This window comes from Stegostoma tigrinum, chromosome 2, assembly GCF_030684315.1.
Source record: "Stegostoma tigrinum isolate sSteTig4 chromosome 2, sSteTig4.hap1, whole genome shotgun sequence".
Classification (NCBI taxonomy): domain Eukaryota; kingdom Metazoa; phylum Chordata; class Chondrichthyes; order Orectolobiformes; family Stegostomatidae; genus Stegostoma; species Stegostoma tigrinum.
Window position 1 is genome coordinate 5,872,435 of NC_081355.1, and position 17,051 is coordinate 5,889,485.

Here is a 17,051-nt window from a genome sequence, read left to right on the forward strand (position 1 = left end):
CGGGATTCAAACTCACATACAAAAGAGGAGATAATGGGGAAGTTGTGAAAAATTTTAGTCATTTCAACACTGTTATGTTCATAAGAGACCAGTATTTTGAAATATAGCATCTAAACAGAAGCTGAATACTGCAGAAACATGTTGCTGAAGCTTTCGCATTCATTAGGAAAATGCAAGAATGACAAACAAAATCACAACAATTTACAATGCAGGAGAATACAAAAGTCTAACCCAATTGGTCAAAGGGTTGCAACAAGAAACTACAGGATCCCCAAACTTCTGTATAACTTAAAAAAAAAATTCATGGGATATGGGCATCACTAACTGGGCAGCATTTATTGTTTAATCTACTGTTGCCCAAGAGAAGTGAACTGTCTTCTTGAATAGCTGCACTCCACTGGTGTATATGCGCACGGTGGGGAGGGAGTTGCAAGATTTTGACCCAGTAAGACTGGTAGAAGAGTGATATATTTCCGATGGAACTAGTGACATATTTCCAAGTCAGGATGGTGAGGGCTTGGAGGGGAACTTGCATATGGTTGTGTTCCCATGAATCTGCTACCTTTGTCCTTCTCAAAGGGTAGTGGTTGCGCATGTGGAAGGTCATCTTTATGGAGGCTGGGTGAATTTCTGCAGTGCATCATGAAGATGGTACACACTGCTGCTACTAAGCATTGATGGTATCGGGAATGAATGAGGGAGTTGAAATGTTCAAGATTTCTGATTTTCGAAATAAGATATCTTTTTCTTAAGCCAATTGTTCTAAAAGAAGTAAAAATTCATAATTTAGCTTGTGCCATCTGCATAATAAGAATATTGTGAGTTTTAATCATTTCAGCTTGGTTCTGATGCCATCAGTTGCATGGATCCGTGGGCCTAGATTTTCCACCCACTACACCTGTCCGACTCTGAATCCTCCTTTAAGGAGGGCCGTAAAGCAGACCTTTTTGACCATGTTGCATTGAAACATAAGTTTTTGGTCATCTAACAACATTAACATTGACTTATAAACAAATAAAGCACTGGGCCTCCAATGTCTTATTAGGTTAAAGGTGCTGTTAAAAGACATGTTGTTGCCATTTCTCTGCTTCTGCCCAGTTTAATTTTACAGGGAGCTGGTGAAGGTTTTCAGCATTGTTTGGCATTGGTGAGGGGAAAGTGAGGAGGATCGTCAATCAGATTGGCTCAGCAGATCCCCACATTCATGACATAGTCGAAGTAGGCATGGGGCTCATTTAACATCATATGGAATTCATTTATATAGCAACAAACATATGATTTACAGCAGTAATGTGACACGCATCCAACCCATCCTTGTAAAATAGTCATTTCAGGTTAGCAAGATGGGCAGTGATAAGCAAACCAACATTTAAAGATAGATAGGAAAGTGAAGTGGAAGTAAAAGATCAGCTACAATTCTTTTATGGTAGAGCGGGATTGAGGGGTAGATAGTCTAATCCTGCTCCACTTTATGTTAACAAGATGGTATCTTTGTACTTGGAACTTTGGAGTTTAAAATGTGAGAATATTTTGGGTGTCAGTTTTCTTTTCACAATAAGGCTTAGAATACAATGTTCAACTTTGAGCAAGATAAGGATTTTACCTGGTTTACATCTAATCGCCTCCAGTCATTTAGTTTCCATTCTGAAACAAGTATCAAGAACAAATTTTAAAAATGCAAACATAATGAGTTCTCAATACCTCTCACTCCCTGGGCAAAGAAAATAAAAATCACATGTTAGCACATGATTGGTGAAAGGTGTTGGAAATTGGCTTGGAAAAAGACTCTAGTCCTCCAACTCATTTCCACCTTGGTAATGAATGTATATCCCAGTGACTACCAGCAAGTCAGTGGCTATGTATGATGTGGACAGGATGATGGATTGTCACTTAAGAACACGGTTACACCATTTTGCTCTCCTCAGTTTCACTTACAAGGTCAATGATGAATAGGAGAAGCAAGCAGAAGCATGCATCTAGCATACTTGTACAAGGTAAGATCACCTTGATTTTTCTGTTTTGACCTAGCTATTCAGTGCTTCAGTTAGTGGAGAGTGGGCTAAAGATTTTTTCACAAAAGCAACGTTTTTCTGTACAACAACCTTTGGATCTTCCTCTGTACCCTGCTTTCCCCAGTGAGGAAGAGCAAGAGGAGTAGAGACACCTGGGAAGAGTCCTGATGCACAGAGGGCAAATGAGTCAGGAGAGGTGTCATTCAGCCAAAAGTTCACCCCGCATATAATTAATCGTCCCAAATTTCTGAGGTCTAAAGCACCACAAAGCAGGTTTCCCCAGGAAATGTTAAATGACTCGTGCAAGAGGCCTTCAAACTGGACCGTGCTGCATCGTCTTGCTCTCCAACAAAATTGATATTCAATGAATACAAAATAGACTTATTCCAGTCAAATGCAGAGGACTTTTGCAATATTTCACTATGCATGGTACTTCAGGTATGCTACTGATGCCCCACTCAGAACATCTAATTTGTAAACTTTGGTTTTCCCTGGACGTAAGACCATAAGACATAGGAGCAGAATTAAGCCATTTGACTCATCAAATCTCCTCTGCCATTCAATCACGGCCGATATGTTTTTCAACCTCTTTCTTCTGCCTTCTCCCCATAACCCTGCGTCCCTACACTAATCAAGAACTCATCTATATCAGTCTTAAATTCACTCAATGACTTGGCCTCTAAAGCCCTCTGTGGCAATGAGTTCCACAGATTCACCACCATCTGGCTGAAGAAATTTCTCCCCATCTCAGTTCTAAAGGATCATCCCTTCACTCTGAGGCTGTTCCCTCAGTCCTAGTTTCTCCTAGTGGCAACATCTTCTCCACATTCACTATTTCCAGGCCTCTTATTATGCTGTAAGTTTCAATCAGACCCTCCCTCATCCTCCTAAACACCATCAAGTACAGACCCAGGGTCCTCATTCGCACCTTATGTGACAAGCCCTTCATCCCTAGAATCATTCCTGTAAATTTCCTCTGAGCCCCCTTCAATGCCACCACTGCTCAAAACTGCTCGCAATATTCTAAATGTGGTCTGATCAGAGCCATGTGCCTTCCTAACTGCCAACCGAACCTGCATGTTAACCTGAAGAGAATCCTGAACAAGGACTCCTAAGTTATTCTGTTCTTCACATTTCTGAAATCTTTCCTCATTTTGAATGGAGTCTTAACCTCTATTCTTCTTACCAAAGTTCACAATCTCACACTTTGCCACATTGTATCCTATCTGCCACTTCTTTATCCACTTTCCCAGCCTGTCCAAGTCCTTCTGCATCCTCCCAGCTTCCTCAACTTTACCTATCCCTAAACCTATCTTTGTGCCATCTGCAATATTTTCAACAATACCCTCAGTTCTTTCATCCACATCACTAACATATAATGTGAATAGTTGTGTTCCCAACACGGACCTCTGCGGAATTCCACTCGACGCCAGTTGCCTTCCTGAAAATGACCCCTTTATGCCTGCTGTTTGCCTTCTGCCAGTCAGCCCATCTTCTATCCATGCTAGTACCTTGCCCGTAACACCATGGGCTCTTATCTTATTTGACACCTTTCTGTACTGCACCTTGTCAAAGGCCTTTGGGAAATAAGAATAAATCACGTTCACTGGCTCTCTTGTCTAACTTGTTCATTTGCTCCTGAATGAATTCCACAGATTTATCAGATATGACCTTTCCTTGACAAAGCTGTGCCCACTCAGCCCTATTTTACCCTGCACTTCCAAGTAGCATGTCCTAAATAATGGACTCTAAAATCTTACAAATGACCGAGGTCAGGCTAACCAGACTATAGTTTCCTGTCTTCTACCTCCCTCCCTTTTTAAATAGGGGTGTTACATTAGCCATTTTCAAGTCCTCTGGGACCCTCCCCATCTCCAGTGATTCATGAAAGATCTCCACCAATGCTTCTACAGTCTCATCGGCTATCTACTTTAGAGCTCTGGGTGTCGACAAGGTGATTCATTCACACTCAGAGCTTTCAGTGTCCCCAGCACCGTTTCCTTAATGATGGCCACTACCCTCCTCTGTGGAGGAGATGATGTTGCACCTGCAGCCCATTGGCTCCTTTACCTCAACATACAGTTCTATTTTCTGACTATTTTCCTGGCAAAGGGGTTTGTTCTGAATTCTTCATTGGATTTATCAGCCTTATTTTCATCACTCCTTGTTCTGCTGTCCCTTGCAAGTAGCAACATAATTTTAACATCATCCCCATCAAACGTCTTCATGCAATTTTTGAGACCTCAGATTTCCTGCAGTCTTCTCATCTAGAGAAAATAATCTCAGCCAGTTCAACCTTTCCTGCTAAGCATATGATCCAAGTTCTGGTATTATTAAATTTTGGTAACGGAGGAGGCCTCTTTGTTGTGAAAATGGATCTGGAGGTCTGAATCCAGAAGTTCCTACTCCAAACGCAAAAATTTCAATTTTCATGTCCACTAGGCCAATATTTATTGCCCATCCCAAACTGCCAACAGGGCAGTTGAGAACCTACTATATTGCTGCGGATCTAGAGTTCCAAATTGCATATCTCTCACTCACAGGGCAGCCGCCCATATAAAATGGAAGCTACCATGCCTGATTTTTAATAGCCAGCATAGAAAAACACTGGTAAATAGACTGGACCTGACAGGGGCAGGGCTAAACTTTGCATAACTGCTTGGATAGATAGGGCAGCCTTTTGGACAGTTGAGGTACTGCTTTGGTTACAGTTTCAAGGCACCTTTAGGGGAAATAAAGTGCCTTAGGGGAGTGGTAAAGTTCTCTTGAGGATTGTTAAAAGTAGATGTGAAAGTGCATAAGAGCATTAGAATAGTCACATGCAACTGTCAAGTTATCAAAGCAAGTAAAATTCCTGTTCTTTTAAATATTTGACAGCAAACCACTGAGGTATGAAAAAATATTACTGCTTATTTTTCATCACCTGTTGACATAAGTAAGAATACCATCATCTGTGCACTAGTTCTGCATGACTGATTTCAGAACTTTCCCTTATTATACTAGGGCATCTGCTTTACTTTTACAGCTTGATTGATAGCTCCAAGTAGTTACATAAGTTTGTCAGATTCCAGAATTATTTTTTCCAGTTTTAAATAACCCAATGAAACTAAATGATTAAAATATTCATAAATTTAATATTTTATACCCTTTCACCTTGTTTCTCCCATAAGAAAAACATCTTAAGTGCTGGTCATGTTTTTTTTGATCAAGGTTTCCAAAGGAAAAAAAAAGTTGAGCAGACTAGAAAGACTAATGTTAGCTTTCTTGAAAAGCCAGATTCATTCAATATAGTTTAATAGTCCACGATGGCAACTGCACTTAAAAGGTGACTGAATGACTTTAAACTGCCTCAAAATGTCATGTGCCTGTGCAAGGTGCTAAATAAATATCAGTCTTTCTTAGGTCAGTTATTTCCAGTAGGCTGCCTAAAAGACATCAAATTGGAATGTTATTAATTATACCTTGGAGAAAATCATCTTGAAATTGTTGATTTGACTCAACCAACGGCTCATTTATTCCAGCTCCCCATGCAACCAAGGGCGTGAGGGTTTCTGAGGGGTGGCCTGCACCATGTGAACCTGTATCAGCAAACAAATTCAAAATTTACAAATTAATGTGATGCATTTTTTCGAACAGGTCTTGGCACAAAGGAAAATTTGTTTATATACATTTTCTCATAACACACACACACACGCACGCGCACACACACGCACGCGCACACACACGCACGCGCACACACACGCACATTTCTCCCATGCAGACATTGTTCAACTCCAAGAAAACAGATTTTGTGGAGAAATATCCCTGGTGGCAGATCAATTTTCATCTCACTAACCTCTATTTATAAAACAGCAGCGGGACAAAAATTGGAAAGCCATCACTGAGATAATAAAATGTGAGGCTGGATGAACACAGCAGGCCAAGCAGCATCTCAGGAGCACAAAAGCTGACGTTTCGGGCCTAGACCCTTCATCAGAGAGGGGGATGGGGAGAGGGAACTGGAATAAATAGGGAGAGAGGGGGAGGCGGACCGAAGATGGAGAGTAAAGAAGATAGGCGGAGAGAGTATAGGTGGGGAGGTAGGGAGGGGATAGGTCAGTCCAGGGAAGACGGACAGGTCAAGGAGGTGGGATGAGGTTAGTAGGTAGATGGGGGTGCGGCTTGGGGTGGGTGGAAGGGATGGGTGAGAGGAAGAACCGGCTAGGGAGGCAGAGACAGGTTGGACTGGTTTTGGGATGCAGTGGGTGGGGGGGGGGAAGAGCTGGGCTGGTTGTGTGGTGCAGTGGGGGGGAGGGGACGAACTAGGCTGGTTTAGGGATGCAGTAGGGGAAGGGGAGATTTTGAAACTGGTGAAGTCCACACATTGATACCATATGGCTGCAGGGTTCCCAGGCTGAATATGAGTTGCTGTTCCTGCAACCTTCGGGTGGCATCATTGTGGCACTGCAGGAGGCCCATGATGGACATGTCATCTAGAGAATGGGAGGGGGAGTGGAAATGGTTTGCGACTGGGAGGTACAATTGTTTGTTGCGAACTGAGCCGAGGTGTTCTGCAAAGCGGTCCCCAAGCCTCCGCTTGGTTTCCCCAATGTAGAGGAAGCCGCACCGGGTACAGTGGATGCAGTATACCACATTGGCAGATGTGCAGGTGAACCTCTGCTTAATGTGGAATGTCATCTTGGGGCCTGGGATAGGGGTGAGGGAGGAGGTGTGGGGACAAGTGTAGCATTTCCTGCGGTTGCAGGGGAAGGTGCCGGGTGTGGTGGGGTCGGAGGGCAGTGTGGAGCGAACAAGGGAGTCACGGAGAGAGTGGTCTCTCCGGAAAGCAGACAGGGGTGGGGATGGAAAAATGTCTTGGGTGGTGGGGTCGGATTGTAAATGGCGGAAGTGTCGGAGGATGATGCGTTGTATCCGGAGGTTGGTAGGGTGGTGTGTGAGAACGAGGGAGATCCTCTTAGGGAGGTTGTGGCGGGGGCGGGGTGCGAGGGATGTGTTGCGGGAAATACGGGAGACGCGGTCAAGGGCGTTCTCGATCACTGTGGGGGGAAAGTTGTAGTCCTTAAAGAACTTGGACATCTGGGATGTGCGGGAGTGGAATGCCATCACTGAGGTTGTGCCTGCTGTGATTTTTAAGGCAGAGTTCAATCTGCGTAGTCAGTGCTCCCCCTGCAAAACTTGCAAGAACCTAATAAATAGGCAGAGGTCAATGGATGTTGGTGGAATTGCCAACACTATTTTCGTCAATTGCTCTACCAACACTACTTCCTGAATGCACTCAAAGCCAAGAGTTTGTACAGGTTAGACAGCACCTACTGCCTTCATGTTTGTCAAGTGTTGGCCACTCCCAGAGCTTGTCAGCTACTGTTCAGTACAATTTATTTTGCCGGGAAAACCATAAAACACAAAAGCAGAAATCAGCCATTCAGCCCATCAAGTCTGCTCCACAATTCAATGAGGTCACGACTGATTTGATAAACTTTAAGTCCTCTTCTCTACCTGTTCCCATAAACCCTGATTTCTTTATGGATTAAAATCTGTCTATCAAAGCCTTGAATGTACTGAAATGACCCAATCTCAACAACTCTCTGTGGTAAAGAATTCCATAGATTCAAAACCCTCAGATGCAACCCCTTATTCTGAGATTATGTCCTCTTGTCCTAGACACTCCAACAAGGGGAAACAGTCTTTCTGCATCTATTTCGACAAGTCGTCTAAAAATCTTCTATTTCAATCAGGTCGCCTCTCATTCTTCTATATTCCAATGAGTCCAGGCCCAATCTATTTAACCTATCCTCTTAAAACAATCTCTTGTATCTGGTACAGTCTAGAGAACCTTCACTATTCTGCCTCCAATGTCAATATATCTTTCCTTCATTACGGGGCCCAAAACTATTCACAGTATTTTAGCTTTAGTCTGACTAGTAACATATATAGTTTTAGAAAACCCTCCCGACTTTATACTCTAATTCCTTTGAAATAAGGGCCACTATTCCATTTGCCTTCCCAATAATCTGCTGAGCTTGGATACTAACTTTTTGTGATTCATGGACGAGGACCCTCAAATCCATTTGTTCTGTGGCTTTCTGCATTTAAATAATAATCATCTCCTCTGTTCTTCCTGCCAAAATGCATAATCTCAATTTCCCCACAATATATCCCATCTGTCAAGTTTTTGCCCACTTATTAACTTGTCTATATCCCTCCACAGTGATAAGTTCCTTGGATTCCTTTTTCCTGCTAGGAAGAATACTTTACCAGTTAGCATGATTGCCTAATACTAAAGGGTTTGAGCTTTGGGATCACAAATGCAGAGGATACACTGCCTCTGATATCACTTTCAGAAAAATCCCAACAGATGCCTGCATCCAACAAGAAGACAACGAAATTTAGCTGGAAATGCACACTGCTATCACATTCCAAATGAGCGCCACTCCACTTACCATCCGATTCTTTGCCCCTCTCTTAAGCCCTCATCAATCCATTCTCCTCCCTCCCCACTCCTAACCTTGCTGCAAATAGTGAGGGCAGGGAAAGGAGCGGTGAGCAGGAAGTGGTACAGATTCAGGAGAGAAACGGGCAGCAAAATAAAGGCACCAAGTGTTCGTGAGGCAGCTGACGGAGGTGGACGACAAGTGCAAGGCAAGGACATCGACAGTGAGAGAAACCAGAATTGTGCCAACAGATGGAGTTGGGTGCCAAATGGGCATAAGTAACAGTTCCGGTACACCAGCAGGAAGTGGAGAGCTTCTTTTACAAAGATTATTTGCCACTACCAGTAAAAGCATTGGTGCAGCACCATCTGATGGCAAATGTGATCTACTGCACCAAGAATTCAGATAAACAGCTAAACATCAGCAGATTACTGATCGCATAACATAGCACATAGAACAGTACAGCGCAGAACAGGCCCTTCGGCCCTCAATGTTGCGCTGACCTGTGAACTAATCTAAGCCCCTCCCCTACATCATTATCCATATGCTTATCCAAGGACTATTTAAATGCCCCTAGGTACTAAACCATGCAAAGTTTAATGCAAAACATCATCATTCCCATGCCACTTATAAATGCCATCTCCTTGGAAAACCTGATACCATTCAATATTTTGTTAATTACATAACAGTTTATTAAATGCCAATGGACTATGATGTCAATATTCTTGTTCTTACCCCACTCTGTCATCCCATGATCAGAAGTATAGATGAAGGCAGTCTTCTTATCATTTCTGTAGAAGTCTTCAATGATAGACACAACTTCTTCAATACCTTTATCGACTATTCGGATATTTTCCTTATACTCACTGAATAATAAATATTTGCAATCAGGTGACAGTCAAGCAAATCCACACAGTTCTGTAATTTACAGTGAAAAACAGCCTTTATAAAATGTCTTTCATGACCTCAGGATGTGCCAACTACTTCACTGCCAAGGAAGTAATTCCGAAGCATAATCACTGTTGTAGTGTAGGAAGCATGGCAACCAGTCTGAGCACAGTAAGTTCTTTGAAATACCAATGACAAAGCCACCACATAACGTTTTGTAACATTGAATCGGGAATAAACAATAGCCGGGACACACAGACAACTTCTCTGCTTCTCTTCAAAATAGTGCCATGAGACCTTTGCTTGTGAGGGCAGGGGAGACTTCAGTTTAAAGTCCTAGCTGAAAGACAGCACCTCTGACAGCATAGCACTCCCTCAGCACTGTACTGGAGCGTGAGCTTAAAATTTATGTTTATACCCAAGATTGGTACTCCAACTCATAACCTTTTGACTCTGAAGGGAATGCACTACCAACTGAGCCATAAACTACTGTTTTTTTGCCAGCTCATTCAAGTTAATTAGAAAACAAAGAAAATTATGAACGTGGTGTAGTAGTCAACAGCCACACGAACAACATGACATTCTGTCTACTTTTGAACAGCAGTTTCTATTCATTCGGTTCAAATAGCAAATAGAGGAACTTGACGACATGGAGTCATGGACTACTGGCTTTTCAAACCTGATAACCAAAGTTTTGGAAAGGAGGAGTGTCAGCTATCCAAAGTGAAGTAAGTTTGAGCAATCTCAAACGAGCTTGCAGTTAATTATGTGTTTAATTGAGAAATCCCTCCAAAACCAGAATATGACATGATGTCAAAGATGCACAGGTGAAAGCCACACTCGTGGAATAAAATAATTTCCAAATTCAGATGTGCGAATGGTTTATATGAATATAGTATGACCTGCGGGTGCAGCTGACAACAATGTAAAGAACAAAAATGCAATCTTTCAATGATAAAGAACAATGGAATATTAATGAGAGAAATTACCACACAAATCTTATCTACAGACATTCCAGAAAAAGAGTAACAGTGCTAATATTTTTGGTGATAAATGATTTTTCATAGTCTACAAAACATAGACAAAAGTCCTCATTTACTTAGAAGCATAGAATTTTACAAGACCGAAGGCGGTCATTTCTGTACCGAGTACAGCTAGTGCCATTTTCCAGCCCTATATCCATTACCATCCAAATTCATCACTTTCAAATATATAGCCAGCGCTTTCAAAACCTCTCGTAAAGTCCGCCTCCACCACTCTCCCAAGCAGCACATTTCAAATCCTAATAATCCTCTGAGCAAAGAAGTTCCTTCTCTTCTCACTCCTAGCTCTTTTGCTGACAATCTTGGATCGTTATCCCTCGTCACTGACATACCAACAGATGGAAACAGAAGATCCTTCTTTACTCATCAAAATTGCTCATAATTTTGTAAACCTCAGTGAAGTGATCTCTTAATCTTCCCTGTTCCAAGAGAAATAAGCCTAATTTCTCTACTTTTTCCGAGGAAGGGTTACCGGACCCAAAACGTTAACTCTGTTTTCTCCTCCACAGATGCTGCCAGACTTGCTGAGCTTTTCCAGCAACTTTTTAAGAGCACAAAAACACTTTCCTTGTACCTAAAATCCGTCATTCCTGGGATCATTCTAGTCAATCTCCTTCACACTGTCTCCAGATTTTAACATCCTTCCTTAAATAAGGTGCCCAGTTCTGAACACAAAGCTCTCCAGTCATCATCTGACCAATGATTTGTAGAGGTGTAGCATCACTTCCTTGCTTTTATACTCTATGCCTCTTTTATAAACCCAAGGATCCTACAAGCCTTCTTAACAACTGTTTCAATTTACCTTGCCACCTTATACTTTTAGATATTTATTGAATATTGTTCTTACAAAATAAATGCCAAAACACAGCAATACTCACAGAATCAGAAGGGCCCTACAAAATATCTCTCATGAACTCAAACCTATAAGTTTAGAAAATGGATTGAGCATTAACACCAAAAAGATTCTTAAAAATGTAGTGAGGAGGAACTAAAGGGAAGATTCCCAAAATGTTGACAGTGATGAATTCAGATGGCAATGCCATTGACTTTCAAGAGGAGATAGTTAGGTTTAATACATGCTAGCTAAGCCGGTGGGTTTGGGTGCAAATGTTTCGTCACCCTGCTCGGTAACATCGTCAGTGTGCCTCCGGTAAAGGAAATCATTAGATTCTCTTTTATCAGGGATAAGTATTGCACGGCACTTGTGTGGCACACTCACTACTTATCACATTTCTACTCAAGCCTGAAAGTTATCCAGGTCTTGCTGCATATGTATGTGAACTGCTTTAGTGTCTGAGGAGCCATGAAGCATGCCAAACATTGCACAATCACTAGCAAACATTCCTGCATGATGGAGGGAAGCTCACTGATGAAGCAGCTGAAGATGGTTGGATCTAGGATACTATCCTGCAGACATGTCCTGGAATTGAGATGACTGACCTCCAACAAACAACAATCAATGAGGAAAAAATGCTGTTACCGTCGTGTTCCAGCAATTAAAAAAAAGAAAGAGATTCTCAATAACAAATCCCACTGGGAATTCAGGAGAAACTTCTTTACTAGAGGAGTGGCTGCTCTTATACCACAAATACTTCCTTGGATGTTAACCACTTTGGGATATTGTGCAGTTATAAAAGGTGCATAAAAATGGATGTCTTTCTTTTTTCATCATTATGAACATTGGAAAGAATACTGATTATCCTTTTGGCACTGAATTCCCTCAGTGGGAAACAAAAACTGGAGACTGCAAAGCGCTTAAGATCCCAAAGAATTTAAAAGCAATTTTCTCAAAATGCCTGTTCGACATATCAACCTGGATACGAGTAGCTAAGTCTATTATGTTCCAGAGGTGTTTTATTTCAGAATAGAAAGAAGGGTAATTTGAATACAACCACATGAAAGCCATGACAACAGCACAATTTTCTTTACAGAAGTATTCCAATTAGTTGAGAAATGCTAACAATGTTGGATTTGATGTGTTGGATTGGCAGAGTGGATTGAAAGTTATCCTCTTTCTCAACAGACTGTACACAATAAGGTGATAAGCTCATGACAATGATCATGTTTGAGCAGCACACAAGGCTTACGCTCATTTAGCACCCAATTTTTGGGAGTAAAACGTTTGCCCACCAGTGCGCAATCAGCCCGTTTTATTCAGGGAACACTTAATAATATCCAGAGACAAGATAAGCCAATTAAATGCATTAAAAACCAGAGCAAACATACAATGGCATGTTGCACAACCTCACTACATTCATCACTCTACAATTAAAAGGTAATCATAGCCTAATAATAATAATTGCATTAAAAAATGGGATTCGTAAAATTTGACATTATGTCTAGTTTTATGCCAGGATGGGAGCTGAGCTTCCACAGGGGACTTGCATGAGAACACTGCCGTACTCAAGGACTACATGAGCTACATCAAGACCGGACTGACACTTTGTACCAAGCTTTAGATCAACTGCAAGCATCAGGAAAATGATGTTAAAATGAATTTCATCACAATGTTTTTTTTATTGCAGAATTTCACATGCTGCCAAAGAAAAGCTACTTGAAAACAGAATTGGTTTGAACTTGAACCACCTTCTCAAGCCAATGTAACCTAAGAATATCAGGATCCGTTATCTTCCTTCTACACATAGTACTAAACACATCACTCTTCTGTTTAGCAATGCTGTGCTGTAAACACTGTATCAGGCTATTTGGCCCAAGAACTTCATGCCATGATTTATATTCCACACGAGTTTCCAACGACCACTCTTCATCGAACTCTATCAATTTATCCTTCCACCTCTTTCTTCCTTGCATGCCTATTAGATTCCCTTCACAATGCAGTAATATTATTTGCTGAAATGACATATGGCAGCAAGTTTCCCATTCTAATCATTGCTCAATAAAGAAGCTTCTACTGAATTCCTGGCTGGGTGTATTACAATTACGGTCTCAGTTTCTGGTTTCACCCTTGAGTGGTAACATTATTTGTACGTTTGTGCCATCAAACCCTTTCACAATTGTGACAGCCTCCGTCATGTCAGCCCTCCGTGTCTTCTCGAGAAGAAGCCACATCTCACTGCACAACACCACCTTCCGGTCACAAAACATAATAACTCCTTCCTCCCTCCCTGGGTGACATGCCCATTCTGGGCCTCCTCCACAATGACGTCATCCGCAAACTGGAGGAGCAGCACCTCATATTCTGCCTTGGGAGCCCACAGCCCGACAGTCTGAATGTGGATTTTACCAGTTTTAAAACATTCCCACACCCAGCCTCATCACATGACCAACCCTCCCTCTCATCCCTGCCTCCTTGACTGGACACAACTCGTCCATCTTCTCACCCTCCTATCTGCCACTCCCACCTCACTGACCAATCCCAATCACTGCTTACATGCTCTCACCCATCACCATCTCACCTAACATCCTTAGCGCCACCCTCTCTCTCTATTTATTTCTGAGCTCCCCTCTCCATCTCCATTTATGAAGGATCCTAACCTAAAACATCAGCTTTTCTGCTCCTCTGATGCCCCCTGGCCTGCTGTGTTTGTCCAGCTCCACATACTTTGTTATCTCAGTCAACTTCTTGCTGCGCTTCACCAATTCATGTAAGCATCCACCAGGATATAAAACCTTATTCAAATACAGCGATCAAAGAAAATCAACAGAATGTAATTATAGCACAAGTAATTTCATGCAATAATCATAGCTCAACCGCTTAGTCCAAGTATTATCTAAATTATGGTCACTAGGCTTTCATCAAGGCAAGCAGGCCAAAACTTGTTAGTATTTTCTACTGTCTTCTTGATGATACACCCTCCTAGCCCCAATTAGTCTCAGCTACAATCTTTTATAACACTCCCAAGTCTCTCTCACTTTCACATTGAATGAAAAGGGGAAGAATTCATTCTTTTTTACTCTCAATTCATTTCCTATTTACAGTGCTATGATGTTCATAATATCTCTCACCCCTATTTTAACCAGCAATCTCCTTGGCGTAACCATACTAAATGTCTTCTTAAAATCCAACTAAGGCATCCTTTAGTCCTACTCCATCCATCCATTCAATGACTGTCAAAAAAACTAAAAAAAAAGGTTTTTAGGTTGCCGAGACACATATTTCACAATATCAGGCAAGTTTTCCAAATATTCACTTCTAATGGATTCTCGCAGTTCTTCAACTGCTGATTTTAAATTCACCAGCATACAGTCCTTAATTTGTCTGATTATTGGTTATAAACAATAATTTAACATTTTCTGCCTTTCAACCAGGCAATCTGAAGCTAGCAAACCTTGAGAGATGGAAAAGGTGCAACTCAAACTGCATAAAAATGACATAAAAATTAAGTACAAGAGAGAATCACCTTGATGTTGGCCTGTGAGCATGCCCATTGGTGTCCAGGCCAAGTAAATGAAGGAAATAAACAATTTGATTTTGTCTCATTTTTTTTGACAACAGCTCATTGTTTTTGGCAAATTCGAAAAACTCCTATTGGAAAACAAAAGAAAAGACATTAGGATACTGGGAAATAAAGATCAATTTACATAGTCAGATACAGTAATGTTCCTTCTGTTATCACCACGCATCATGTCTCATCCTCCCATGTCTTCTTTCATTAACTCGCACTTGTATAGTACCTTAAATGTTACCAACCATAGAACATAGAACAATACAGCGCAGAACAGGCCCTTCGGCCCTCAATGTTGCGCCGACCTGTGAATTAATCTAATCCCCTCCCCCTACACTATTCCATCATTATCCATATGCTTATCCATCCCACAGCATTTCACAGGAGGGTCATCAAATCTAACCTGATACTGAGCTATATGACAAAACATTAAGGAAAATGGCTAAAAGCTTGATGAAAGGGGTAGGTTTTAAAGGACACTTTGAAGGTAGAGTGAATGGTAGGGAGCAGCGACATCTAACGAGGGAGTTCCAAAGCTTAGAGCCTCAACAACTAATGGTGGAATAATGAAAACTGGGAACAGACAAGAGGCCAGACTTAAAGGGGAGTCAAATTAAAAGGGGGACAGCAAGTATCTTCGGAAAGAAAGTCGGGTTTTTCCAGTTGCTATTGGTAAACGTCTAAACAGGTGAAAAACATTCCTAATACCTTTACTTCATTGAAAACCCAGGTGTCCAGCTTTGAAGGATCCTGAGCAGCAAAGTCTTCCTTCTCAGCTGGGTACATGTGCATATAGATGTGATCACCGCTGGCACCTGCAGCATACAAGAACGTTGATTATTTAATCATCCTGGTTTAAGTTATGAAAAATAGATACTTTGTACACAGGAGTTTGTACACCCTGTTCAAACAGACACATGAAATAGTAACAGGACTAGGCCACTTGGTCCCTGGAGCCCACTCCGCGTTTCAAGAAGAAAAGCAGCACAGAGCCATGCACTCATTTAACGAAAATTCTGAGAGATAGTTCAGCTGAAGTTCTAACTGAAAAACGAACCATGTTGTTTTGGACCTTAGTAAAGCAGTGTATTTGTTTTCTGCATTTCCACTAATATGCATTCCCAGATTTTATGATATAGGGGAATTGTTTTCTACAGTTCCTCTAAGGCACCACATATACCCAACATCCCACCCCAGAGTTGAGTGAAAAGGTTCTCAGAAATTATACGTTGTTTTCTACTTTAAAAATCTGGATCAGAAATACACATGCATCAAATCATGGTGGGATGACGTATCATGTCATTAAAAAGTAGGAACAGAAATCAGCCAAAGTTGACAAAAGCAAGTTTAAACATGCTGTGCTGCATCATTTTAGAATTCTATGTTACAGCAGGGCAGTGAAAGTGTCTTTGAGAGACAATGATAGTCCTCCTAACGAACAACTGTTTCAAGTCATGGACCATTTGCTCGCAAACATCCCAAAAACTGATATCCAATAATATTTATTATCACTCAACCATAATGACAGGTCAGTACTGGAGCCATGACAATAGGTTGTTCTCCAAAATTAATTTTAGAAAAAAGAACTTTGATTGTCAGAGGCAATTTGATGGTAAATCCTCCCCAATAATAGGAAATTCTATACACAACTGTGGAGTACGTGTCCTATATACATTCTTGCTTGTTTTCTTTAATTTTGATAACTGTTCAAAAGTATTTTTTGAAAAAGACTGAGTTTTTATAGTACACCGCAGTGAATACACTGGAACAGAAACTTGATCCTTTTTTAAATTTTTCCCCCCTTTTTTTAAAATATTCTTCCCATTTTCAAATCTCTCCATGGTCTCACATCTCCTTGCCTGTGCAACCTCCTTCAGTCCAGCAACCCATCAAGAAGTCAGTGCTGCTCCATTTCCTATTTTCACTGCTCCTTTAATGGTGGCCATGCCTTCATTTGCTTGAGCCTGAAGCTCTGTAATGGCTCCCTAAAATTTTTCTACTCACTGCCTCAAATCTCCACTGGACATTCCTTACAGCCTAGATCTTCACCAAACTTTGTATTTTATAAACTGTTATTTTTGAGGGCTTATGTTGCATCAACAAGACCAGTGTGCCTTACCTTTCGCAAACATTGGTAAAATGTCAGGACTTCCCCAGCACCAGGTGTATTTGCTCTCATTAAAAACAGAATCAAATTCCACTGGGTTTTCTTTCCAACCTGCATAAATTACAAGATTACAAGGCAAGAAATTGCACCTACTTAATTAATAA

The 17,051-nt window shown here is 41.3% G+C and overlaps 1 protein-coding gene across 9 annotated transcripts in view; it reads right to left on the minus strand.

Annotated features, from left to right (window-relative positions):
- pign (phosphatidylinositol glycan anchor biosynthesis, class N) overlaps positions 1–17,051 on the minus strand; it is a 101,401-nt gene that overhangs the window by 74,111 nt on the left and 10,239 nt on the right. For all 9 annotated transcript variants that reach the window (XM_059651990.1, XM_048520779.2, XM_048520744.2 and 6 more), the window contains 6 exons: positions 16,900–16,998; positions 15,489–15,595; positions 14,736–14,860; positions 9,179–9,309; positions 5,474–5,590; positions 1,604–1,644 (listed from right to left, as the gene is read on the minus strand). In XM_059651990.1, the coding sequence (XP_059507973.1) occupies positions 1,604–1,644; positions 5,474–5,590; positions 9,179–9,309; positions 14,736–14,860; positions 15,489–15,595; positions 16,900–16,998 (620 nt within the window). The remainder of the gene's footprint in view (positions 1–1,603; positions 1,645–5,473; positions 5,591–9,178; positions 9,310–14,735; positions 14,861–15,488; positions 15,596–16,899; positions 16,999–17,051) is intronic.